Source organism: Ylistrum balloti, unplaced genomic scaffold, assembly GCF_031769215.1.
Source record: "Ylistrum balloti isolate Yb309-2 unplaced genomic scaffold, AGI_CSIRO_Ybal_v1 Utg370056, whole genome shotgun sequence".
NCBI lineage: Eukaryota > Metazoa > Mollusca > Bivalvia > Pectinida > Pectinidae > Ylistrum > Ylistrum balloti.
In genome coordinates, this window is record NW_026782106.1 from 953,507 (window position 1) to 981,210 (window position 27,704).

The 27,704-nt window shown below is 35.7% G+C and overlaps 2 protein-coding genes across 2 annotated transcripts; one reads left to right on the forward strand and one right to left on the reverse strand.

The window, feature by feature from the left end:
* Nucleotides 1-847: 847 nt before the first annotated feature.
* On the reverse strand, nt 848-12,142 carry LOC132549393 (glycosyltransferase 8 domain-containing protein 2-like). The gene is made up of 9 exons (XM_060213320.1): nt 12,002-12,142; nt 9,028-9,126; nt 8,498-8,687; nt 6,899-7,016; nt 5,962-6,049; nt 4,803-4,903; nt 3,468-3,634; nt 2,546-2,658; nt 848-1,493 (listed from the first exon to the last, which is right to left on the reverse strand). The coding sequence occupies exons 1-9, from the start codon at nt 12,036-12,038 to the stop codon at nt 1,324-1,326; spliced, it is 1,083 nt and encodes a 360-aa protein (XP_060069303.1). The 5' UTR covers nt 12,039-12,142; the 3' UTR covers nt 848-1,323.
* Nucleotides 12,143-12,444: 302 nt separating this feature from the next.
* Nucleotides 12,445-27,327, forward strand: LOC132549392 (28S rRNA (cytosine-C(5))-methyltransferase-like). Its single transcript, XM_060213318.1, has 9 exons — nt 12,445-12,537; nt 16,781-16,966; nt 19,214-19,328; nt 20,631-20,748; nt 21,615-21,756; nt 23,539-23,654; nt 23,831-24,009; nt 25,163-25,245; nt 26,156-27,327. The coding sequence occupies exons 1-9, from the start codon at nt 12,445-12,447 to the stop codon at nt 27,116-27,118; spliced, it is 1,995 nt and encodes a 664-aa protein (XP_060069301.1). The 3' UTR covers nt 27,119-27,327.
* Nucleotides 27,328-27,704: the final 377 nt, after the last annotated feature.

Here is a 27,704-nt window from a genome sequence, read left to right on the forward strand (position 1 = left end):
ACACACTAATTTACATGTGACAGTATTACATACAAACTTTAAGGGAGTTATTCCAAAAATACAATCAATTAATCAGCATTAAGTAGCCTGATCAAGGTTTTCACTTGGCAATTTATTAATGAAACCCTTTCTGATTAACTGGTGTCATTCTGTATCGTTTGAATGGAAATTCTGAAATTGAATAGGGTCCTTCTTAATTTCAGTAGATGGTCAGGCTGTGCAGTGATAACACCTTTACAATCAGGGATCAATCACCGGAATGGACATGAAAAGCACAGAGTCACCTGCCCAAACATGTGGGCTTTCCCTGGGTTTCCTTCCACATTAATATCCCTCACCTGATTCCATCCATGCCAACAAAAGTGATTAAATAAGAGTTATGTGAAATGCTTAATGTTAAGTACTTTCTTTTATGAAAATTAGCCCTAGTAATATGAGATGCTGAATGCTCTATATCTGCTGCTCCATGTCTACAGGCACCCATGGATGCTTTGTGTATTCTTTCTATTTCAGTTATTCCCAATGTATCTACTTCATGATCAAAACAGTTCACATTTAGCATCTCACATCAGTTCAACATTTTGCATTATGAAGTATTAGGCATAAAGCAATTCACATAAAGCATTTAGCATATGGCTTTCCATACAGTACAAACTTCTCAGTGATACAGTATAAACTTCTTAGTGACACAGTACAAGCTTCTAAGTGATACAGTATAAGTACAAAAATCCCAGTAATACAGTACATGCAAAAAAATTCACTGTGATATAGTATGAACTTATCAGTGGTTCAATATGTGAACAAACATCTCAGTGATACAGCACAAACATCCAAGTGATGCTGTACAAACATCTCAGTGATGCAGTACAAACCTCTCAGTGATACAGCACAAACATCCCAGTGATACAGTATATGTGCAAACATCCCAGTGATACAGTATATGTGCAAACATCCCAGTGATACAGTATATGTACAAACATCCTAGTGATGCAGTACAAACCCCTCAGTGATACAATACAAACCTCTCAGTGATAAAGTACAAACTTCTAAGTGATACAGTACAAGCTTCTCAGTGATTCAGTACATGTAAAAACTGTACTGTAAAAACATCAGAGTTATAATGTACATACATCTGTGACTGCTCAGTGATTCAGTATAAACTTCTTCAGAAAAAAAGTATGTTTTTGGATCACAATAAGAAAAGAACAAATGAATTTGCTTTCATAGATTACTTTCAGACACACTTCGACAATTTTGAGTTGAAACCTAAGAAGACAGAAAAAATGAAGGTACAGAAAATGAACACAACAGGCTATGGCTGCCTTAGTTTTTACGCACAGGACGAAATTTGCCCTCTGGATCGGCAACATAATATTTATCCCAGATGTCTGAATGAGATGATACACCCCCCCAGGGTTTGAAGCGTCCATTCCAGTGGAGAAGGTGGGCATAGCTTAGGAAAGTTTTACTATAGCTTGTTTTCTTTGTCCATCCTGTAAATATATAAAGTGTCAGGATCTCTTTACACTACAATACAAATGTACTACAAATATATTGTAATAATGAATGAACAAAACAAAATAAGACAATGGTAGTGGTAACAAAATCTTTCAATGGAAAACATACCTCCATGCTTGTTGTAATTATCAGATAACAGGTCATGATTCACTCGTAATCGCTGTTCAGAACTGTCACATACTTCATTTTTGTTAAATATGTTTCATTATACAGTGTAAATTTGAGTATACAAGTATTATATAATTCACTCCATATAATGCCTAAACAATGACTCAACAGAATTATCACACCAGGAGTTACAGTTAACCTCCAGAAATGAGATTATATATGCAATGAATACACCAGTGAAACTATGTACCATGTAAGAAGTTCTAGGTACTAAAAGTGTAGGAGATAGAGCCCAGACAAAGTTTCTCTCTGATGTAGGTCAAAGGTCAAAATGCAGGTCAGAGCGACCTACTTTTGCTGCATGACACACCACTTTCCCAAGTGTTCCAAAGACTAGTAGAGTAAGAGAAAGAGGCTACACTTTTTTCTTTGATGTACATATTGAAGGTCTAAGGTCAAAATGTGGTTTAGAAAGACCTTCATTAGATACATGACACCAAAGAGAACCCACTACCTAAAAATGAAGTTCCAGTGACTACTTGATTAGCTTATGTCTAAGTTTATATTAACCTTGATAGTTTAACATTCTGGTAACCTTGACTGTTAAATAGTTTGGTGACTGTGACTACAAAATGTATAAAACATTCTGACCACTGTTGTTCAATGCTGGTTGGCAATGACAAGTAATTATTAAAAATTTTCAAATGTGAATTAAGCTAAATTGGGAACATCACTTATCATTTCTTCACTGTATATTTGTTGTGACTGATTATATTTTGAGTATTGATTTTGCTTTTTATGCTCTTTTTATTTTCAGTGCGAATTATTTGAATTTTTCATTAACCTTTCAGAAACCAGGGCCTGGTAGCTTGACTGTTGTATACTATAACAGTATCTGATGGAGCAACACTATACATACCTAGATAGCGGACATGCCAGTTGGGATCAAGTTCTGTGTAATTTTGGTAAAAGACGATCATCATCGGTGGCTGAGAGGCTCCCCCTCCTCGTTCATTTCCATACACTTCCTCTCTGAAATTAACTCCTAAATAAGATTCTGCTTTTGGTTCATGTATCTCAGATTGTATATCCTTTTAAAACTATGTAGGTATCATCAGTAGCCATTTTGACAACTAAACATACTTTGTCACAGGTCAGTGGTCTGATTAGTGAGGTGACATTAAATGCAAAACTGGTGTTTGGAACTTTTTAAAAATTGGTCTGAGGTGATCTTATCAGCGAGGTAATCTTAAATGCCAAGTATTCAATACACAGATATTTTTGGACCAAAATTAAATGGTCTTAATCATGAGGTTGTCTTAACTGTTAGGTGGTCTTAATAATGAGGCTGTCTTAACCGTAAGATCGTCTTAATCATGAGGTTGTCTTAACTGTAAGGTGGTCTTAATAATGAGGCTGTCTTAACCGTAAGATGGTCTTAATCATGAGGTTGTCTTAACTGTAAGGTGGTCTTAATAATGAGGCTGTCTTAACCGTAAGATGGTCTTAATCATGAGGTTGTCTTAACTGTAAGGCGGTCTTAATAATGAGGCTGTCTTAACCGTAAGATGGTCTTAATAATGAAATGGTCTTCATTGTAAGGTGGTCTTAATCATGAGGTACTCTTAACCGTAAGATGGTCTTAAATCGTGAAGGGGTCTTTAAGTGAGATTTTACTGTATTCATATATGTTAAACTTACATGTATTTTCAAAATCACATCTCAATTGCTATAGCTATATTGATATGTGATATGAAGAAATTTACAAGTGCTCACAATTATAAAAGTCACAAGAATACATAATGTAACATGATACATGTACACTATACAGAGAAGCTTACTGTGTATTTAATTTCATCCAGTATTCAAGCTTTTTAGTGATGTTGTATTTCCTCCATAGATCCAGGTCTGCTACAAACACTCCAGTGTTAAAAGCACATTCTGTCGGTTTGAGTTTCAGTTGCTGAATGTGCTTATTTTTGAAATCAAGATAATCTGCATAATTATTCTGAAAAAAAAAAATTTGATAAAGGAAAAAAAGAGTTAATGATTACATGTATCAGTATTTCTCTCAGTTTGGGCAAATTATAAATCTTGTACTTTTGTAGCAAGATGATCTGCTTAATTATTCTGAAGAAAAACATAAATAAAAAAAAAATTTCTGTCAGTTTTGGAAATTTTCATATATACTTATATACATATACTTTAAATTTTACTGATTTTCAATGACATCATAAAGCATACATGAATAGAGTATCATCCCACATGTGTTATTTATACATCAGGCCACACTTGTATAAAACATCTCAACTTGAGATTTCCTCAAGTCGATATTTTCCTCAGCTGATATCTCCTCAAAAACGGCTTGTATAAAATTTTCTCAAGGAACAGGAGGAAGGCATCGGCTAGGATGTCCTGAAATTCCTTGAGGAATTTTCATACAAGATATTTTCAAGGAGATATTAGCTGAGGAAAATCTTGACTTGAGGAAATCTCAAGTTGAGATGTTTTATACAAGTGGGGCCTGGTCCAGTAGATATCATAAGGTATTTGTTTAGAACTAGGAGACACAAGGTTTGATGAAATAATTCATCTTAATAGATATCCTTTTGTCTGAATACACAGGTTACAGATATTTTTGCTGTATTTAGCAGTGGTAGCTCTTTGTTAAGATGTACAGTACAACAATTCACTCAAACTGCTTTCTGAATAACTTGAATACTACATTTTAGTACATTCTGATAAATAAAAAAATCCTACAAAATAATTAATTTTTGTCGTAATATTAAATTGGTTTATTGAGGAAAAGTCATAAAATTCTTTGAACATGTTTGAATATCTGTTGAAGTTTGAAAATATATTTCTGACCAGAACAACTATTTGGGTGTACATATCTGGCTTGATTCTGTTTTTACAGTTAACAATGAACAGTTCAAAGTTTTGATTTTAACCTTCAATAAATGTTGCTGGATAAATAGAATATGTGGTCAAGTTTCTTAAAACTTTTGCTGTATTTTGGCTTTTGACTGAAAGACAAAAGTTGTTGAATCAAGGATAACCCATGTTATCTGTCATTACCGTCACCAAAATACAACTTACATGTTAAGACACTGACCACATGTTCTTTATGACCAGAAATTATTATCAAAGGCTAGGAAATGTGAATAATGATTTACCTTCATAAGTGATAGTCTCTTGGCTGGTCCAGCACAGTCTTTGGAGAAAGCTGCAGCATGTCCTTTCTTCATATCCATGTTGTATAACTCATAAATATCACCTAGAAAAAAGTTTAAGTAAATCCTTAAAATGTCAAAAACAGAATTATCATCTTCACTGTTATAAGGACAGCCTTAGAGATCAATTTTTGACAGGCAGACAAATAGTATTATTCATTTACATGTATTATTCCTAGGCTAATGAAGATATCCACTCAGACAAAGAAATAGGAAGGAGATTGCAGTAGGTGTGATGAAATTAATGACAGCTCATGAATAAGCAAAGTGTATCCTTCTTATATTCCCCTTCATCTTTATTCCCTTTCCTCTTTCTTATTTTAAATTACCTTTCATCTTTATCACATTCCCTTCATCTTTCTTACATTTCCCTTCATCTTTCTTACATTTCCCTTCATCATTCTTACATTTCCCTTCATCATTCTCACATTTCCCTTCACCTTTCTTAAATACTCTTTCATCATTCTTAAATTTCCCTTCATCTTTCTTACATTAAATTTCCCTCCATCTTTCTAATATTCCCATTCATCTTTCTAATATTCCCCTTCATCTTTCTTACATTCCCCTTCACCTTCATTAAATATCCCTTCTTCTTTCTAATATTTTCCGAATATCAATATCTTTCTAAAATACTCCTTCATCTTTCTTGCATTCCCCTTCATCTTTTCAATATCTCCTTCATCTGCCTTACAACCTCCTTCATTTTGCCTACATTATTATCTACCTATATTTCACTTACTTACCACTTCATCACATTACCATTACCCCATCCAAAAACTGTTTAACTTCTGTAGGATGTCATACATGTATGTTAACATGCAACAATCATTAAGATGAAGGTGATGAATCATCTTGTACAAGTGCAAATAAGTCAATCACTGACTTTGAACAGGATATATTAGAGATCTATTACTAATCTTCAGCAGATGGGAATACAAAACAATAATTCATCCTAAACAGGTGAGAATATAAATTATTGTGACCAGGTGTGAGTTTTAGCTGATATTTCACCTTCAACAAATGAGAATGATGAGAAGATAAATTGATAACTCATCTGAAGATGTAAGTAATCAATCAAACATAAACAGGGGAGAAAACTCACCTTGAACAATGCTGTCATCATCAATATACAGCATCCTGCCATGAAGGTCTGGAAATAGTTGTGGTAGATAATAACGTCCAAAGTTTAACTGGAAATAGAAATGACAAAAGAAATACATATAAAGAACTTTAATTTACGTAGAGGTATAACTGTCAATAACTCCTGGCTCAAGTAATCCTGATATATCAGCTGTAAATGCTATGTCTTTGATACAGCTATTTTTTATAACTTATAACGGGTGTGTTAGTACTGTCAATCATTTTAATCTTATTCACAGCAATCAATATTTTAAGTCAAAATCCACTAGGACATAGTAGCAATAAAGGGAATGACAATTATCAAAATCAATACATGTATCTAACAATAAATTTTTTTATACAAATGTTTGATCTTTGTGAAGATTTTGTCCCTTTGCTACTCCTCTTTCCTCTCATTTGCTGTAAACTACATGTAAATGAAATTTGATCATTCCTCTAAAGAAATAGTAATACTAATCTATAGCTGTCAAATCAAAGATGGTCATCTTTCAGCCATTTTGCTTTTCTTATCTGTCACCAAATTCAAAGGGCACAAATAGGACCAAGGAGAACTAACATATATTAAAAATATCTATCTAGTCCTTCTAAAGAAATAGCAATAACAACTTTCATTGTCCACATGAAGATGGCCAATCCACCTGTTGTCCATTTTACTAGCTTCTGACCAATCTCAAAATCAAAAAATGAAAGTTTATAAAGATTCATCGAGTACATAATGTACTTCTGAAGAAACAACAATTTCATTGTAAAATTTAAAGATGGCCACTTGCCAGGAATTTTCTTTTTTGATCAGTCTTAAAATCTATAAGGCACAACTAGGGACGAAGGCAAAGTGACATGTGAAAGTTTCAGATAATCTGATGATGGTGTACCACAAAATAAGAGATAAAAACACTTACAGGACTGGCAAGTTCTGGACGACCCCCTCTAATCTTTATCTTGCCCTTGACCCATTCTTGAGGAAAGACACGTAATTCATAATTCATTTTCAGCAACTTTGATGTTTCAATCCAAATTCTGTAATATATGCATTAAATGACAATTATCTTGCAGATTTCTTAAGAAGAGTTATTAAGAAGGTATTGAAATCCATGACAACAAAAGTAACTCCTTTGAACACACAAACCTGGGAGCACTTTTTTCAAGCACAGTAAAGACCTGATATGATAACCTTTGTTATTCAGAATAGTTTCCCAGTGACATTGTGGGCAAAGTACCATAACTCTGGGCCTTTTTGTTATACAGAAGCTGTTTGAGGATTTTTAACACATTTTGCAACAATGACACTGAGAGTGAACCAAGGTAATTCATTGAGATAAATTTTAAAGTCCTGAAAATAAAATTGTGGTTGGCCTTATGCTACTTGTCAAAAAGCAGGACCCTGTGAGTGTAACTTCTACATGTTCCCCAGTATTTCACCTTTACAAGACCTAGAATGTGACCCCTGCATAATCCTGATTTTTGTGTGACATCTTCAAGACCTCCAGTGTGTTATCTCTACATCACTACATGACCCTCAGAGGGTGACCTCTACATGAACCACAGTGTGTGACTCTACAAGATCCACAGTGTGTGACTCTACAAGATCCACAGTGTGTGACTCTACAAGATCCACAGTGTGCGACTCTACAAGATCCACAATGAGTGACCTCTACAAGATCCACAGTGTGTGACTCTACAAGATCCACAGTGTGTGACTCTACAAGATCCACAATGAGTGACCTCTACATGAACCACAGTGTGTGACTCTACAAGATCCACAATGAGTGACCTCTACAAGATCCACAGTGTGTGACCTCTACATGAACCACAGTGTGTGACTCTACGAGATCCACAGTGTGTGACTCTACAAGATCCACAATGAGTGACCTCTACACAATCCAGTGTGTGATCTGAACATGATCCCAAGTGTGTGACATCTATATCAATAGTGTGTAATCTCTACATAATCCACAGTATGTAACCTTTTTGTGTGAGCTTGGGAAACAAAGAATAATTTATCAAGATAACATCATATATCCAAAAATGAAACTCTATAATACAAATGCACATTACATATCAACCAACATTACCAGTTAAGAACATGTGCCTATGAAACACTATGCCCCCAGTTGCAACAAAATCCTGAAGTGGGGCATTAAAACTATACTGTGTAAGCCATGTGTTGATTGCATGCACACTTTGTGAAACACCTATGTCTTCATTTTGCAATAGTTAAGGCCAATGTTAAAGTTTTACACATGTATGTCAAAAGTCATGGTCAAGTTCATGAGGTTAAAAAAATTTGGTACCTACAGAATGGTCTTATCACAAGGAACACACATGCCAAATATGAAAGCCCTACATCTTATTGTGCAAAAGTCATGGACAATGTTAAAGTTGACAACAGACAAATGGACAAATAGACAGACAACACAAAAACAACAAGCTCCAAATCTTCTGTACTGAGGACATAAAGATCAGCAAATACAAGAATAAAATGATAAGTCTATATTTACCTGGCATGGTCATTACTCTGTCTGTCCACAAACAGGTGAAACATGACGTCGTGTTTTGTGTTGACCATGATGCTGTTGGCTAAAGCCATCATGCCACCGAGTGTGTTTACGTCGGACATGATACACACATGGACAGCATCAGTCAATGAGATGTTCTTTTTGTACTGTATAACCTCTTTTCTGTAGATACCTGATCAAGTGAATTAACAGTGTACATCTCTAGACAAGTATAATGATTATGTTACATTACCATATTTGTTCTGCAATAAGCCCAAGCAGCCAATCAATCACCTCTGACTCAAATTCAGGGGTGGGCTTATCACAGGACAATGAAATAATGTAGCCATGGTAACTGGTCATGTCATTGAACTCCAATATATATAGTTGTACTTATGCCAAATAATGTGGTAAACAAAATGATAATGTAAGACAGGTTCATTTAAGTTGAAGTTTTTGGAAGTTTTCTGTTTATATAATCAAAATTCTTTTTGTTTGCATGTAGATTTTGATAAAAATGGATTAAAACAAACCTTTTTCAATTGAATTTTTCTCTCTGTTATTTGGCAGAAAATATGGAAGCCACAGATAGATGAGGAAGCCAAGCCATATCAGTATCAGAGCAGTGCCAACTGTAACAGAAAGTAGTACAACTCATGGGTACATGTAGTATAAGATACATTTACAGATAAAAACAGGACATGTATGTATACATCACATCAGTTTTCCCTCAGATAATAATGGATGTTAACATAGGACTATTAGACTATCTTAGATATCTTACAAAGGAACAGTGGATCTTAATGGGAAGCCCATGAGCCTTAACGGTCATATGACAATTAATTATTTATTTCAGAAATTACTACCCTCCCAAAGCGATGTTTCAAATGAAATAGTTTTAAATACACTAGCATTTTGGAAAAGTAAATTTTCCATTGGTTCCCCCCTCCCCTCCTCACTCCCTCTATGCTGAGAAATAAGTTTGAAAAGATCCAAATAAGTGTTTCTACATATACCAAATGTGATCGTGATTAGCAATTAAAAAAGATCCTTAATTCTTTCTTTTTAATTCCTTCATAAGACCATAAATATCCCCAATCAATCACAAACCACCATGTTCAGTCTTTCTTTTCTTGTATCATTTGTCTATGGAATAATCTACCATCTAAGCATCACAGAGTCCTGACATAACATCATTTGAATCAGGAATCACACAATAACTTTAAAGCTTCATAGACTATAGTTTGAGAATTGAATTTAATAATTTATAAATTTATAAAAGAATGAAAAGTATTACTGAAATCAACATCTTTGATAGATAAGTGACTGATTTTAATGAGAAAACAGTGAACTTGTTTAAACTGCAGAAAAATATTCATGATTATGTAAGTTTCTTTCTATACATGAACAGAATATCAGAGGCATTCTATTTTGGGTACCCCTATCTGTTGAAATGCATGGCACAACATTGCATGCCTTACTGCATTTTATCAGAGATGTATATAACACTCATATATAAATGTGTCATATATGTCTCTGGTTTTATTTATAGACAAGTGCGCTGCTGACATATTAGTAAGCGGAATATTTTTTAAGTTAAATTTTTGACTAAGCAAATATCCTGGTACCAGATGAGCAATTTTGCATTTGACAGCATAAGTTCATTGATCATCATCGGTGAGACAACAGCACAGCAATACAAACAAAAAATCAACCAAAATGTTTTTTATCAACACAGTATTTAAACTTTATGTTTGCTTTATTCACAAATGAAATTACATTGTATCTATGCCTTATTTCTTCCCCAGAAAGTGCAACCTTGCCATTGGTTGGAGGGCTTGTGTGTCTCTATGACCCTGATGAGAGCTATGCTGGCAGGAGATTCGTCTCCCGGTAGAGCCACCCAAGTCAAACAGGTCAAAGGTTAGAGACCAGACAAAGAGCACTCAGTGGTCCTCCAGGTTTGGGGATATAAACTAGACTCATAACCTAGTCCTGTAAAAATTAGGTCATTACAGAAACCATAATGACAAATTCTAAGAACAACTTGGTCAAGGAGGAGTCCTCTCTAGCAGAGCTCATGACAAGAGCTTGTGAAAGCCTTCAGGAAGCCAGCGCACTGTCAACTCTTCTGATGACCAAGGTCAAGACCAGGATAAGGACCTGGAACATCAGAACCCTATATGAGGCCGGAAAGAGAGCACAAGTTTGTAGTGAGATGCACAGATACAACCTGAAGATACTATACCTATGTAAGACTTGACTGACAGGAACAGGAAGAACAAGACTAGTGAGTGGTGATACCATCATCTACTAGGGACAGGAAGGCCAACCACACACTGATGCAGTTGCACTGTTGATGACATCCAAGGCAACACGGGCACTGCTGTCCTGGGAACCTCTGTCACCAAGGATCCTCATGGCAAGATTCAACTCAAAGGGCCAGAAAGTCGCCATCGTGCAGTGTTACACCCCTGCCAATATGGAGGCCATCGAAGACAGAAGATTTCTAAGAGCAAATCCAAGTAGTCATAGTAAAAAAAAACCCAAAAGAGACTTGAAGATCATCATGTGACACATGAACGCTGAAGTAGGCTGGTAGAGTTCTGCACCTTCAATGACCTGGACCGAGGTTATGAGTGTGAACAACAGACAAGATCAAGTGCAACTACAACAAGAATACATCAAGGTAGTTGATAAGTTTGTCTACTGTGGCAGCACAGTCAGTAAAAACGAGGGATGGATAAAGATATCAAGAGTCAAAAAACAAAGCACCACATGCCATCAACACCCTTTGACCAATTTGAAGAGCCTTCTCACTCTGCAACAAGATCTGGATCTTTAACATCCATGTGAAGTCGGTCCTACTCTACTGATCAGAAACATGGAAAGTGAGCAAGACCAGCACCCACAAACTACAGACATTTACCGACAGAGGTCTTGGAAACTTTCTCAATTTCAGGTGACCACAGGTTTTCTCCAACGAACAACTTTGGGACATGACAAAACAAGCCCCAATTGAGACAGAGATCTAAAAGCGAAAATTGGGTTAGATAGGTCACATACTATGAAAGCCTACGCCCAACATCACCAGGCAGCCCTTTGACTGGAATCAACTGGTGACTGGGTCGACCGAATTAGACTTGGTGAAGCAGCATTGATGCTGAGACGAAGCCCCCCTCCCCCGGAATGACGTGGGCCAAGCTAAGGAGGACTAGTCAGAACCGAGTGCAATGGAGGAGTGTTGTTGAGGCCCTTTGTTCCCTATGGAATCAAAAGGCATTAGGAAGCAAGTAAATATGACTTATTTCAGTCGATGCTTCCGTTTCGGTCTTAAAAATACGTTTGCAATAAGTTAACAAAAGAAACGTTCTATTTAGACTACGACTTTTTCTTGATGAAATGCAGTTATGCATCATCAGATAATCAGCTGATAATAGCATCTAAAACAGCTGATCAGGACTTCTCTCTTGAGAGCTACTATATTGCATATGGCTTCGCACTCACTCTTCTTGGAAGAAAAGAAGCTCAGAAATCCACGCATGTTTCTTCGTTTTTCTGTAAAATGCTATCACAACCTCTTTACTTCAGGAACATTGACACGTTACTTCAGGAACACTGACACGTTATTTCAGGAACACTGACACGTAGGCAAGCACAAGGGCGCGGACATCTTCAAAGTGCCCGTATGATAACATTCTGTAAGATATAACAACAAACATAACGGAACACATATATAAATTATAGATTATATAAAATACCAAAACGACACTTCTCTTTACGCTTAATGATTCAAGTATAAAACATTTAATCAAGTTCCTCTGAATAACGCGCTCTAGTGTCTTATAAGGGGAGTCGTTTGACATCATTTGTTGTTGATCTGATATTTATATTTTCCGAGCACATGGTCGGCGACGATCGGCGGACGGTGAGAAGAAGTTTCACTTAGAATGAATCTTTACATTGAGGGATCGAAAGTTCTGCACAAAGTTTTAGAAAAGCACGGGGCAATCAAAAACCTTGTATACACTTCCCAATATGAGGTAAGAAAGATTGCCATTTTACAATTAATCTAGCGGAACTTTAATTACCTCTCCAGTACTGCAGTAGTATGTTGAGTTAGGGATAGAAAACAAATAGTCTTGTTTTTGAGTGTCAGTTACTGAGTACGAAAATGCTTTGAAACAGAAACATGTGAAGTTCTTTTTAACGTTTCACGAGAAAATGGCTGTTCAGTTAAGCATGTCACTATTATATTGATATGTCATACGGTGATTTGTTTTATGAATGTTTTGTAAAATATGTGATCATCAAATATAAAAAAAAATGTAATCATTAGGACTGTCTTTTAGATGTTAGAAACCAGCGTCTTAAGCTGTGCCGTAGTCGAGTCGTAACATTTACATGACGACCTGACTTTTCCTGAAACAACAACACATCCTTCGCTTATGTAACGGGAGTGGAAAAATACATGGACAGACCGGGATTTGAACCCGGGACCTTTCGAAATCTAGATTGATGATCTACCAACTGAACTAGCTGGTCACCCATGATCAACCTCATCCAGTTTAGCTACATTCCTCCCTCCTAATTTTTAGTCTTTCCCCCCAAAGACATCATATCTAACAACCCAGGTTCAGGTATTCCCATCTTGAAACACGGTTTGTCACGGCACCCAATGTAACAGGAGCAAAAAATTGTGTGGCGTTTGAACAGGAGACCTTCTAAACTCTAGACGAGTTAACTGGTCATTGATGATCCACCCCGTCCAGTTCCGGTACACTTATGTTCATAACATATCGTTATAACATTATATCATGTTTTATGCTGTCAAGTGGTTAGATTTCTACAATTGAATACATCTTCTGACTTGTTACTACGGCCGTTGTCATAGACGGGTGTACAAGAAACACAAAAGAGTTCCTTTAATTTTGAGTGACATTAACATTGATGCAGATTATTCAATAGTGCAAACTGTGGCCGCTGTGTATAATGAAACTTTGGTGTCAGTAGTAGACAGAATGAATCCAACATTCTGAATTGTATAGTGTCCACCTGAATAATTTCAACAATAAATCATGAAAATACTACATTTTTCATGACAATTTTGCAGTAAATAGTCTCATTGCTTGATTTAACCATTCTTTAACAATCAAATCATGAAAACTAGTCAGATGGAAGTACCTTTAGAATTGTTTCGACAAAGCTCTTTCTTGCAATATAAATATAGTATCATATAAATGCCATTAAGAGGTTGCATTTTTTTGCTCAAAATTTCCTTCATGTGACTTAAGGCTAAGTGCATATGAATTTAAAATCTCACTATGATGTTGGTGTGATACATATTAACTGTATCAGTGTCTATGAGGCCTGCTCTGTGTAGGACATGATAAGATTTAGGCATGGAATAAAAGGCAATGTATTTTCAATGGTTAAATACTGAAAAACAAAATTAATGTTCATGATGGGTGATTAATGGATAAAAGTACCCTAGCCACTGTTCATTTTTGAGGTAACTTAAATCATCCAATTTTTCAACATTTTAGTTCCATGTGTATGTTCATTTAAACCTACTTACCTTAGGCAAACAAATGCATTACAGGTTAAAGTTCAAGATCACCTATCGAAATGTAAGTCTTACCAAATTTTGTGATAACAGCAAGTTTACAATGTCATAATAATACTTACCATGAATTGAAAATATGTTTTTCTAGTAGTTACACTTTATCAAGTTATATTCTGATAAACACTTGCTTTATTTCACTGCATCAGGCACAGCATCTGTAAGCGCCCTTGACTCCTTGATTTGAGGCGAAATATAACATAGTTTTGGTTTCAACCTGTTGTTTCAGCTCCTGGAAGTAGATATTACTACCAATCCTTTTCAAAGCTTTTTGATTGGTCCAAACCTTCCAATGAATTACCCATCACCTCCATCGTCAGTCATGTGCTATAGATTAATCCACCACCTATTAAAACAGTTTTATGGATGCATACGGTTGCAATGAGACATGCAAATATTACACAAAAAATTTGCCGAAAGTGACAAACTAGCATTCCTCTGGTTTGAAACTAATTCTCTTGATATGGAACAATATGGCAGAATGAACAGGATTATTGGATCACTGACATCAATGTATAGCAGTCCATCTGTACAGGATCCACCAATGAGAACAAGCAATAGTAAGCGTCATAAAGACTCTTAAAAAATATCCTTTGAAATAATTAATACAGATAGCAACATCAAAGATGATTTTTAAACACCTTTGTGCCAAGGGACAGCTTGACATTTAAAACATATTGGATGAGTAAAGGAGAGATAATTTTTTCTCGATTGCTAGCGGAACGTGTTCATTGTGTGTCACACTCACGGGCAGCATCTTCAAACTTTAGCTTAAGATACAAAATAAAGTTAGAGACATGAAAAGATAAGTGCTTAATATGATCATAATACATTAATATAATGTCTTAGTTTAAAAAATGACCAAGTTATCAGGATTTTACACTAGCGAGATTGACAGTTTGGCACACATGTTCGTTTTATACAAATAGATGGGTAGTTTGTGAAGTGTCTTCTGACACTAAAATTCTCAAAGAAGTTAGCAAAAAGATATATTATTAGTTTGATTTTAACAAATCCTTGTACCAAGCTTTAATGTTTTTTTATAATTGGTTTAGTTACTGAGACATAAATCTTCCTTGGTTGCTGACAGTACACTTGTGAGCAGTGGAGCAGCGTCCTGTTGTTAATAGTTGTTTCAGTCAGAAGAAAAAATTAATCTCGGTATCATTTAATGACTTTATCTGGGATGTTTATTACACATAGATATCTCTGGTTAATATTCCTTGTCACATAATATTATGCATTACCAAACAATGTTATTATAGTCTCCATGATTGAAGTTTTCTTTCATGTTAAGCTATCACAATATGAACACATCACCTGATACAATCCGAGGCTCAAAGTCTGTATTGCAAGCAGTGTATAGAATGTCGGCATGTGTATATTATAATTATGTTTCACTACTCATTTTGAAAAGATAATCACACCAAGACTATCCCTATTTATTATTAAGAATAAGTAATTGTAAGACTTTTAGATATGCTTTACAATCACTATTGAGACTGATTTTGAAAGATAAGTAGTCATAAGTCTCAATCCACACTCTGCATACTCGCATGTCAATGCTAACTTCTGGCAATGCACAATCAGACATGTGCATGTACAACATGTATGTGTTTCAAAAGGTAATCATATGTAATTGTGGGCAGTATGATTTACCCCGGTACACTCCAAAACTGAACCAAAACGCCCAAAAGAAATGTAATTGGACAATTTTTTATACACCGCAGGAGGCAGTCGTATATTGGCGTCATCTTCTCCATCTGTCACCGTATGTCTGTCTGTACATCCATTTCGTGTGAACGCAACTCCTCCTAAATTAATCATCAGATTTTAATGAAACTTGCTCAATGTCACTACTTGGTTCATTGATTTTTGTAGGATTTATATATTTTGTGGCAGCATATATTGTGTCTACAGCACTCTTGTTGGCATTTGGGATATGCACACATAGCCACTGACCAATGTCTTACATATTGCTGATATCCTTCCCTGATATTGCTAACCTGGGCAGGATCACAGTCTGTACAGTTTTGAAAGTGATAATATGATATAATATATATAAGATGTTGACCAATACACAATGCAAGTTTTTATTACATAACAATTATGAAAGGTTACATATGATTTACACACAGAATAAAGATACTAATACATTGTAACCTCAATGAAATTGATACTAAAACACAATAAATGATACTATATATGTATATAATCCAAAAGTATTGATATATACATATAGATCCTATGCAAACACTTATTTTTATGTCATCTATACATCTAAACAGCAAACATTACAAAATTTGAATAGAATTTACTTTATATTAATGCAATATGACATCAATAACAAATGCTGCAAACTTGTCAATAGCATTATATATCTATCAGCGGATGATTATAATATGAAGAATAATTTCTACTATTTTATAGACAGATTGAGAAATTGTTCAAGGCATCATTACACACAATTGTTTATAGGAAATTCAACTTATCAAAAATAACTTTTTTTTGTATTTTCTTTACTTGTTTTGAAGTGAATATACTGTAACATAACTTTTGCTTTTTTGTTACTTTTTCAGGCATTTTGGTGTCAAAAATTTCTCAAAGAGGTATCCTTTTCAAATAGGAATCATGAATCTGTCAATTTGATTATGTGTTTACAGAATAAGCCCCAACTGCTTGGTCTGGTCTGCGAGACACTGAAATATGGTACCTTGCTGCAGCAAATAGTGGATAGCACCAAACTCCTGACTAAAGAGCGCCTATTAAAGGGAGACAACCTCCTTGCTCAGACTCTTGTCCATGATTTTGTGGTTGGTCGTGAAATCAGACAAGCAGGAAGGCTGAAGGTGAGGCTTCCTTATAGTCGGTGTTTATAACCTTATAAAAATTGTCATTGTACCATTGTTTGATCACTTTTCCATATGTAATACGTTTGTGACTGTATATAATGATTCAATTATTTTCACAATTTCTACATCACAAGTTTACAGCAATTACCTTTTGTAAAACAACTTCCTACATTGAATGTACTGTATAATATAATTCAATGCTGCCCAGCTCAATTATTAGACAGTTACTTCTTTCTCAAATGATCTTTTGATGTCGGCCTCTGCAAGTGTGCCAGCTCATCAGGCCCAACCACGGACTGGTTGACTCTTACTGCTACATGTTGTTGTCACAGCTTGGAGTGCTAGATGTTTCTGCTGCTTTTTCACACTGAGGGCAGTGATGCCTACTTGTTTCTTGTCCCCATGTATCTAGCAGTGTTTGGTGAATGCTTCACCTTCCTGCCCTGTTCCTCCATATCCAGCCCCAAACAGCTACCTGCTTGGGGCTGCAGGACCACAGCAAAATGAGTGATTACCGTAAATTTTCGCGTATAGTGCGCACTTTTTCAAGCTAAAACTGTCGTGTCAAAAAGGAGGTGCGCATTATACGCAGGAACATGCCATTCTTGTGGTTATCATTCACGAGTTCTGCGTCCGCCATTTTGGATTACCTCCCTTCACATAGTTATATGTAAAAGTCGTCGGTCTTATATGATAGTTTGGAGATGAAAACAACAACAACAAAAAAGTAAAATAAAATAAATTTCGAATGGTGTATCTGTGGAATTCAATGAGTCCGGAATTTTTTGTGCGATTGTCGTTCTGTTCATAAATCAGACAGTACTTGAAGCCACCTCTACTGAAAACTCCTCTTTTGATTGATGCCTGCCCTCCATGCCCAACTTCTTGCTGTTGCTAGTACCATGCTTGTTTCCGTACTGTCCTTCCTGTCTGCTCCAGATTTCACGATATTGACAGATTATGCTAGTTTTGAAATGACTTCTTCTTTTGTGTGGTGCAGTGGAAACTTGCTGCTATCTCTTTAAGGACCTGGTTATGCTGTCATATATATATTCCATCCATCATTGCAACCTGGCATAAAGTGAGAACATGAGTCAAGTTAGTACCCCAGACAAACAGGTTTGAAGAACTTGGCAGTTCATAGTACTATCATCCTCCAGATGCTGACCAAGGATACTTTCTGCCATCTCAAACTCTCCCTGTTGATCCAGCTATCATATGGTATTGTAACGGCTCTTACAAATCTTGCCACCTCATCCATCATTCCAATCTCATGCCCCTGCATTCCAACTGGTTAGCAATACCCCAGCATGGTCTTTTGAATTACTCCCAGGCCAAGACAACCTGATGCCACAGTTCCAACAAAGTCTCCATGCCAGTCTGTCCTTTGCAACATCAAGTGTTTGCTTGGCTTTCTATTTCCTTCCTGTCTTTGTCTCTGCCTATGTGCCTGTGACCTTTTTGTCTACACTGTCTCCTCCTTCACGGACTTGTGTGTAAGTTTTAGTCTGGTTCCTGAAAGATGGGTGAAACTTTGGTGGTTTTTGACCACAAAGAACATCATGCTGTTCGATCCAGGACTTGAATTTCTCTGGGAGTCCACTTTTTGTGAGCCACACTTGTCTATCCCTTAAATTGTTTCTTCATTCTTGCAGCACTGATTGTGTCATTCATGCAATTGTCAAACCACTTCCCGCACTCTTTTGTGGCTTTTTCCGTGTTTTTTTTTTTCTATGTGTCAACTCTGCTAATCATAAACCTCTGTTCTCTCATCTTGCCTGCATTGATAATGAGACAACCAGACTTAGCTGATTTGAACTTCATATGTGCCAGTCTTTTCCAGAACTGTAAGGGCCCACCTTTCTTCCATCACATTCTTTGTTGTCACTGTCATGTGGACCATGAAGGCTACCTTGTGGATGGTTGTCTTATGCCAGCCTTAATGCGAAGAACTCTGCTCATCTTATTTACAGCTGTCATCATTAGGTTCATGGCTGTTGCAAAGAGTATCACAGATATTGTGCATCAGCCAGACTATCTCAATTTCATGTCTTTTCCAAGCTGGTGTCAACAGTGAAGCAAATCTGAATATTGTCAAATTAGTGCTTCTTGCACTTTTCTGGTGCGTGATAGTTTTTCGTGTCGGCAGCACCTTAGTCATTTTCATTAGAGATGATTGATCCATTTCAGTTCATTTGTTATATTTATTAAAATGTATGTAAATGTTCATTTCAATTTTTGCAGCAAGTCATAACTCGTAATCGTGCTGCACTGACAAAGAAGTATGACTCTATGCTGGCTAATGCTGGAGTTTCATCATGGGATCAACTTCTGCCTCAGAGTGTGACTTCATTTGCGGGTAAATTTTGTCATTTTGATATGCCTGTATTTCGTTTCATCCTGTTACTCTGTCTATTGTCATTTACATTGTATAAACTTCAACCAAATACTGATGGGAAAAATATCTACATGTACTGCTATGTCTTCATAGAAATCGTAAACAGAGTATCAATATGTCTATTTTTCCTGATTCTTATTTTGAAAGTAGCAAATAAATCGGTAAATTTCATCACATTAGCTCCATGACTCTATAGCTAGTACTTGCAAAGCTAACTAGACTTCAATCACTTTAGTTAAGATACACATACACATCAATGCACCACCATGCTGTCTCTCAGACACACACATTGATGTCTACATGTGTACCATTTACCTGTTGTAGTATTCTTGTTGTCAAAACTTTATGGAGTAGAAAAGGTTTTGAATCTTCTATAAATCTAGACAAAAGGTCATGTAATCTGTCCAAAATATATCCCTTCTTTCTTATGTTTTTGATCTGTCTGTGTTTTTGTTTTAGGAGCTTCAACAATTAAATTGATTTTTTCCTCAGATTTGAACCAAGTTTGTTATATTGTTTTACATAAGATCTCATACGAATTTGATGTAGGTAAAAATCCCCAAACATTTGTTGTAGTTATAGGTCTTTAAACTCGTGTCAAATTACTTGAATTTCACTGCTAGGTTTGAACCAAATCCATTGATATATGCTAGAGTTATGGGACTTTGAAAAGTAAGAAAAGATCATTTGTTTGTTTGTGTCACATGATGTTAATTTTTACAGAGAGATTTTAAACTAAATTTGATATAATGCATTGTATCAGTAAGATCTGGGGTTAATATGATAAATCTGTGAAGATTCGCCCAAGTCTGTACTGCCATACTTTGAATTTTGAATTGATTTATATCAGTGAGTTCTCAAATAATTTTACTTTTAGTTAAAATCTGTCAGTATTTGCTAGAGTTACTGGACTTAAATGATGAAAATAATAGTAAGCAACAGGTGCCCCATTTCATTTGCTGGACTTAAATGCTTTAGTTGTATTTTGCTTTACTTAATTTGAAGAGTGTGTCCAATGGTCTTCATACCAATGAGTATCTTTTTTCCTTTTAGAAAATGTTTTTTTATTCAGTCCGTGTATTCCTAATGACCTTTCACTCAACCATATACCATATTCGTTCACCTAAACCTTTGATTTTTTTTCAAAAATGCCTTTCAGTTGAATGTCCTAGCCCTCTTATTTGCATAGTGTTCATGAATGGCTTCCTCTCAGGGCATAGCGATTCTCAAACATATTTTGCTTTCTCTTTTTTTTCATGATAGGCACCTTACCAAGATATGTGAGGATCAACTTGTTGAAGTCGTCTGTATCAGAAGTGACCAGTACTTTAAAATCCGAGGGCTGGGAACAAGTTGTCACTCCTACCAAGGACGCAGAGAGGTATGTTACAACCAGATTCTTAAAGAATTCGCTAGTTTTAGGACTCTGATGGTTTTAACAAAAGTTTCGTAGCCAATTTGATATCTTTTTGAGCTGACTTAGCTTCATTGAGTCGGTTATTTGTAAATTTAATCAAGTGTTAACCTTTTTTTAGTCCATGTGACCACTGAACACCAGGGGAGTATTGCAATGTGTCCATCTTTCTTTCCATCCTTTGGTATCTTGTCCAAGCTCTTTCTCCTACTCCTTGTCACTGGAATTTCATAATTAGGTTATGGATTCACCTTGGTTAGGCGATGTGTGATGTATCAAAAGTAGGTCACTTTGACCTACATTTCAACTTTTGACCTAAAGAAAACAATTTTGCCCTGGTTCTCTTGTTACTCAAACTTCATTGGATATAGGTTTACCTTGTGAGGCAGGTGTTGTTCAGGTAGTCTAATTTGCCAGATTGTCTTGTTTAATTAAAATGATTTATTGTTTTATAATGTTATCTAGATTATCTGGAAATTAAAAAATATTCTTGGCTGGGAACCCAGGGAAATACGTTTTGTAATTCAATTTACAATGTTGTTAGGCTTTTAACTTTACTAACAATAAGACCATGCCTGGTAATCAACATATGTCGTAGTTTCAGTAGAAATAATTCATTGCTCGGTAATTTACTAAGCTCTAATTTGAGCTAGCTCTGTTGTAGACCCTTTTGGCTTACTGTAGGATGTCTATGGTGTTGATTTATATTGAAATGCAATTAGATAAACCCTGGTGGTCTTAATATAGAGCTGAACAGATGTAGCAAAGTTGAACTTTCTGTGCAGGTCTTATCAGTAGTAAACAATGGCAGCTACTTATCTAATTGGTTATAGTTTCAGGGACACAGTGGCTAGTCTACAGGAGCACCAGTTCCTTCAGGACCCTCATCTGTTCGACCTCCTCGTTTTCCCTCCACGAACAGATTTCCATGACGACCACCTGCTGACATCTGGGAAGATCATTTTACAGGATAAGGTGATGATTAGGGAGTTAAAGTTAAACCTAAGTATAAAACCTGGCTTACATTAGTTTAGTCTGTCTGTTTAGACAGTTTATTTAAGGTTATGTATGATATCTGTTAAGTTAAACAAAAGCTAGTATTTTATTAGCCCACCATCTAATAGATGGTGGGTTATTCAAATCGCCCTGCGTCCGTGGTCCGTCGTCTGTCCGTCCGTCCGTAAACAATTCTTGTTACCGCTATTTCTGGAAAAGTACTGGATGGATCTTTCTCAAATTTCATATGCATGTTCCCCTTGGTCCCTAGTTGTGCATTGTACCTTTTTTGAACTGATTCGCATTCAAGATGGCCGACAGGTGGCCATCTTGGATTTTGGAAGTAAACGTTTGTTACCGCTATTTCTGGAAAAGTACTGGATGTATCTTTCTCAAATTCCATATGCAGTTTCCCCTTGGTCCCTAGTTGTGCATTGTACCTTTTTTGGACTGATTCGAATTCAAGATGGCCGACAGGCAGCCATCTTGGATTTTGGAAGTAAAAGTTTGTTACTGCTATTTCTTGGAAAGTACTGAATGGATCTTTCTCAAATTCCATATGCAGATTCCCCTTGGTCCCTAGTTGTGCATTGTACCTTTTTTGGACTGATTTGAATTCAAGATGGCAGACAGGTGGCCATCTTGGATTTTGAATGTAAAAGTTTGTTACTGCTATTTCTTGGAAAGTACTGGATGGATCTTTCTCAAATTTCATATGCAGATTCCCCTTAGTCCCTAGTTGTGCATTATACCTTTTTGGACTGATTCGAAATCAAGATGGCTGACAGGCAGCTATCTTGGATTTTGAGAGTAAAATCTTGTTACTACTATATCTGAGGAAGTACTGGATGGATCCTTCTGATATTTCATAGGTATTGGTTTCCCTTGGTTCCTAGTTGTGCATTGTACCTTTTTTGGACTGATTTGAAATTAAGGTGGCCCACAGGCAGCCATCTTGGATGTCGACAGTAATACAGCACAAGCATATTGTCCATTATCCACCTGTAACTGACTGCTATCTAATAATACTTTGGGATCTTTTTCAAATGATATTTGCTAATAGGTGCTTAATAAAAATATCTTGTGCCATCATTGAGTACATTCAATGAAGACCAGTTCATGAACATTTACAACACCTGTAACAAACAAAAAAAAATAAACAAATCTTCAAGAACTGAAAACAGATCCTCAAATGGTGGGCGCCAAGATCCCTCTTGGATCTCTTGTTCAATAAACAGTCACATACCTGTTTCACCTGTTTTAATGAGATTAGATTCCATGAATATCACTATAAATCAAGTCCAGGTAGATATCTGTACATGTGTTTTTCATTAAATACAGTTCAATAGATTTCTGTCTTGCTAATTAATGATTCAGTGCAGTAAATGCTTGTTATTTCTGATTATAAATCCCTGATAATTAGATACTGTTCCTGATTAGCTGGTTAATTCCTCTGTTTACACAAGCATAGTAGGATTCAAAATTGATGGAATTGGATTTAATATCGCTGCTCAAACACACAACTAATAAACTTGAAGTAGATTTTATACTGATAAACAAATAGTCATTATGTTGTGACCAAAATGGCCATTTGATGAAAGTTTTTACACACCTCGTGAGATCAACATGAGAGAATCTAGTTATGCAAGCCACAAGTATACTACCTTGATGATTTGGTGAAAGCTTTTAGTTAGTGTATTTACAAAAACATAATATCCTTTCAATGCTATCATAAAAAAACAACATTTTGGTAATTAACAGGCCAGTTGCTTCCCTGCCCACGTCCTTTCCCCACCAGAGGGCTCCACCATTTTTGACTGCTGTGCTGCCCCCGGTAACAAAAGCAGCCATGTTGCCAGCCTGATTAATAATAATGGGTAAGACACATATATATTATATTAAGTGAAATTCACAATTCTCATGATGTTTGACAATTCTCTTACTTTTTTCAAATCAACACAATACTTCCTTAATTTCTTTCACTCTTCTCATGTAATGATGTTTTTTCTTTCACTCCCCTTATTTTCAATACAAATTATTTCTCTTAACACAGCACAGTATTTGCTTATGATAAGGATGGTCGCCGGATGGCTACGCTCCAGGGTATGATGAGGAAGGTGGGAGTAACATGCGTCATTCCAGGCTGTCAGGATTTCCTCAAGGTGGATGCCCATGATGACCGATTTAAGGATGTGGAGTATATGCTGGTCGACCCATCTTGCAGTGGCTCTGGTAAGTTTTCAGACGGGCAGAAAGTGTTGATGGTCGTAAATTCAACTTAATGCAGTGCTGGTAAGTTTTCTATGACACATAGTTGAAACCAAGGAAGTTGAATAGTGTTGCAAAGTTTGATCCAATTGTTGGTGGCTATATTTATTTATCCTACGACAAACTCATGCCAGAAAAAAAGTCCCACTGCAGATTCAGTAGAAATGAACTATACTTTATCATTGTCCTATAATAAACTTACTTTGGATTAGAACTTAGGTATAGACTCCCTGGACTTGTTACAGGATAAATATGGTAATTCTAGTAGCTTATTTATGATCCTGAAAAGGTTTAGAATTTTGGATATGACTGAGAATTACCTAAAATTCAAAACAAAAATTTGATATCCCAGTGTATCAATTGATGTCTACATACCTATTTAATGAATGGCGCTCTTTGCTTACCCACAGCTTGCTAAACCAAAAACTTTGTAAATCAAGCCTAAAATATGCCTATGGAGCAAGCATGTTGTAAATCATCCTTAAGTAAAGCAGCTAATTAACTTGGACTAATATCTGTATGTTTTACTATAGCACTGTAATGTTATTGCAGGGTAATTCTGTGAAATAATTCTCAATCAGTTCACAAGGTTTAACATGTATGTCTATTGGTGTGATTATGTGAATGGTTTTTGTTATTCTTGTTCTCATTTGTTAAACAGTCAGTTGTAAAGGCCTTAAAAGGCTTGTGTTGCAATGTTTATAAAATGTACCGACTATAAATAAAGATTTCTTGACTTGATGCATGCAAGGACTTTAACCCGATTTTAACTTCCTGCCTTGATAAGATGTGGAAGCTGATGCTGTGACATAAGTGTAATCCTTGCTTAGCCTCTTTAAAGTGTCTAGACTAAAATCTTCCAAGCTGATTTAGTAAGAATGGGTTTGTAGTCTACCCAGTGGACAGAATAGTCAGCCCAGAAACTATAATTCACTGTTTTAAAATTCTATTTTTAGCAAAAATTTAAAATTCTATTTTTAGAAGAAAAAAAACCCTGATTTATGTTGTTGATAGTTTTGATATTTGTTGCTTTGGAGACTAAGCTTTCTGATTATTAACCAAGGTGATCCAAGTGTAGTGTTGGTAAAGTTTACAGGGAAATTCACCTTGTTTACAGGTATCGTTAACAGAATGAACGAAGCAATAGATGACCAGTCATCATCATCTTCTAAGAGACTTGACTCCTTGTCAAACTTTCAGGTAAATAAGTTTTCTTGTTAATGAAAAGTTTACGATTTTATGACGATGTGTCATTGGAGATATGCTTGTATTTTGGCTTACCAGGATGGTAAATACCTTTTCATAGTCCAACATAAATAGCACTTGAAAACAATGTTAACAAGATTTCAGCTATGCTGGATCTATAGTAAACATACTTTATATGGCGTAATCAGATTGCATCACATTGCCATTGGTTGCTAAATTAACCAATGATGAATTAGGACATCCACTCTGATTTCTATATAAACAACATTCAGAAATTATAATCACAATTAAGCACAATATTTCCAAAACTTCTTGAAATGAGATTACTGCTAAAATGTGCATGTTTACAGTAAAATATGATATATATACACTATAGAACAAGTCACTAAGGATGAGCAAGATTCTGTAGTTTGTAACTAATCATCATCTGTCGAAATTGAAATCTCAGGTAACTGATCTTTTGAAGATGTGTATTTTTATATAAATGTACAAGTTTTGATATCGACAAAGAATTTTATAACCAAAAGAAAAGTCCGGGTGACTTTTAAGAAATTGTACTATATACAGGGAAACTATTTAGATAGGGCAAAAATAACAGGTGGATAATGCATTGATGTATTTTAGTGCAAATTTAACACTTTGCAATAATGAAAAGATTGATCCAAGAGAAAATAATTCTTGCCAAATGTTTCTCTGTAAACAGTAATATACTCTATTTGTCCTTAAATAAGCCTTCTCCTAATGTAAGATGTTACTAATATAAAAGGGCTTATTTGACATTTAACTTACTTATTTAAATTGATATTATTTGTGGATAAATAAGGAATGTAGAGAAGGTAAGAAATAAATACAGCGTAACATTAGTGATAGGGACAATAAATAATTTGTAATTTATTTCCTGCAGGTGACAATGCTGAAACATGCAATGACTTTCCCAAACCTTAAACGACTTGTGTATTCAACTTGTTCTATTCATCTCGAAGAGAATGAAGAAGTCATCAAGGAGTTGGAAACCATTGTTGACGGGAGGTTCAAAGTGTGTAAGGTGTTTCCTGATTGGCCAAAGAGAGGTCTCCCTGGTTATGACAGTTCAGACTGTTTTCTACGAATGTCACCTGAACACTCACTAACCAATGGGTTCTTTGTAGCCTGTTTTGAAAGGATTGAAACAAGCCCAGACATTCCCAGAAAGGTGCTCAAAGAGAAGAAGAAAAAAAAGAAGAGGAGTGATGTGTCAAGCAAGGAACAAGGAGTACTGTCTGATAATGAAATCTCTATCACATCAGGGAAAAAGAGGAAGTGTGAAGAAAGCATGGAAAAAAGCGAGGAAAGTTTTAATGTGGAAAACACAACAAAAAAGCATAAACATGGAGAAAGTGAACCTGACATCAAACAGAAAAAGAAGAAACACTGTCATACAATAAAAGTTACAGAGGATCAGGATCAAGTGGACAATCTTAGTGTTTGTGTAAACGGAAATCTTACAAGTCAGGAAAATAATGAGGACAGCAAGCGGGATAGGGTCAAAAAGCACAAGAAAAAGCATAAACAGGATTTAGATATTAGTGCTTGTTCTGTTGATGATTTTATGGAGGCAGCAGAATCGGGAAAGGAAGACAATTCAGATGTAGTGAAAATCAAAAAACACAAGAAAAAGCATAAAAAGAAGGATTTACAAACTGGTTCTCATTCTGGTGGGGAATGTATTGAAGCCAATGAAACGGTAGAGGACATGTCACATAGTGTCAAAAAACACAAGAAAAAACATAAACAGAAAGATTTAGCTGAGAAGTATGATTCTATAGAAACTCAGACAGAAGTTTCACACCATAAAAAGAAAAAGAAACACAAACATAGGAAAGATTAACAAAACATTCCACCTAAGGGTTAAGGAGTATTCCTCACATACAGCTTCCATTTCATTCTAAATGTTCCATCTTTAGATATGTTCCCACTGCTTAGAAATTAGTGATTGTTTTTCAGAATAGGAATTGTTTTGGGCTATTCAAATTACCTTACGTTCATTGTCTGTCCATAAACAATCTTTGTTGTCACTATTTCTTGGAAATAAGTGCCCCATGGTCTTTTGTTGTACTCATTTAATTTTGGGATTGATCACAAAAACAAAATGGCTGACAGGCAGTAATTTTGGATTTTGACAAAAAGTCTTTATCATTATATCTTGTAAAGTACTAGATATGACTTTTCAAATTTTGTATAAAGGTTCCCCTTGGTTCCTTGCTGTGTCGGTTTGAGTTTAGGACTGATCAGGAAAACAAAATGGCGGACATGGAAGGCCATCTTGTATTTGACAGATAGAGATTATTATCGCTTTTTCATAGGAATGATGAATTTTTACAATTTTACAATTAAGAGCAAAAAATAGCAGAGAAAAGGGGAAAAATCCAACTTTCAAAGAATAAAGATCAAAGGATGGTGGGCACCAAGATCCT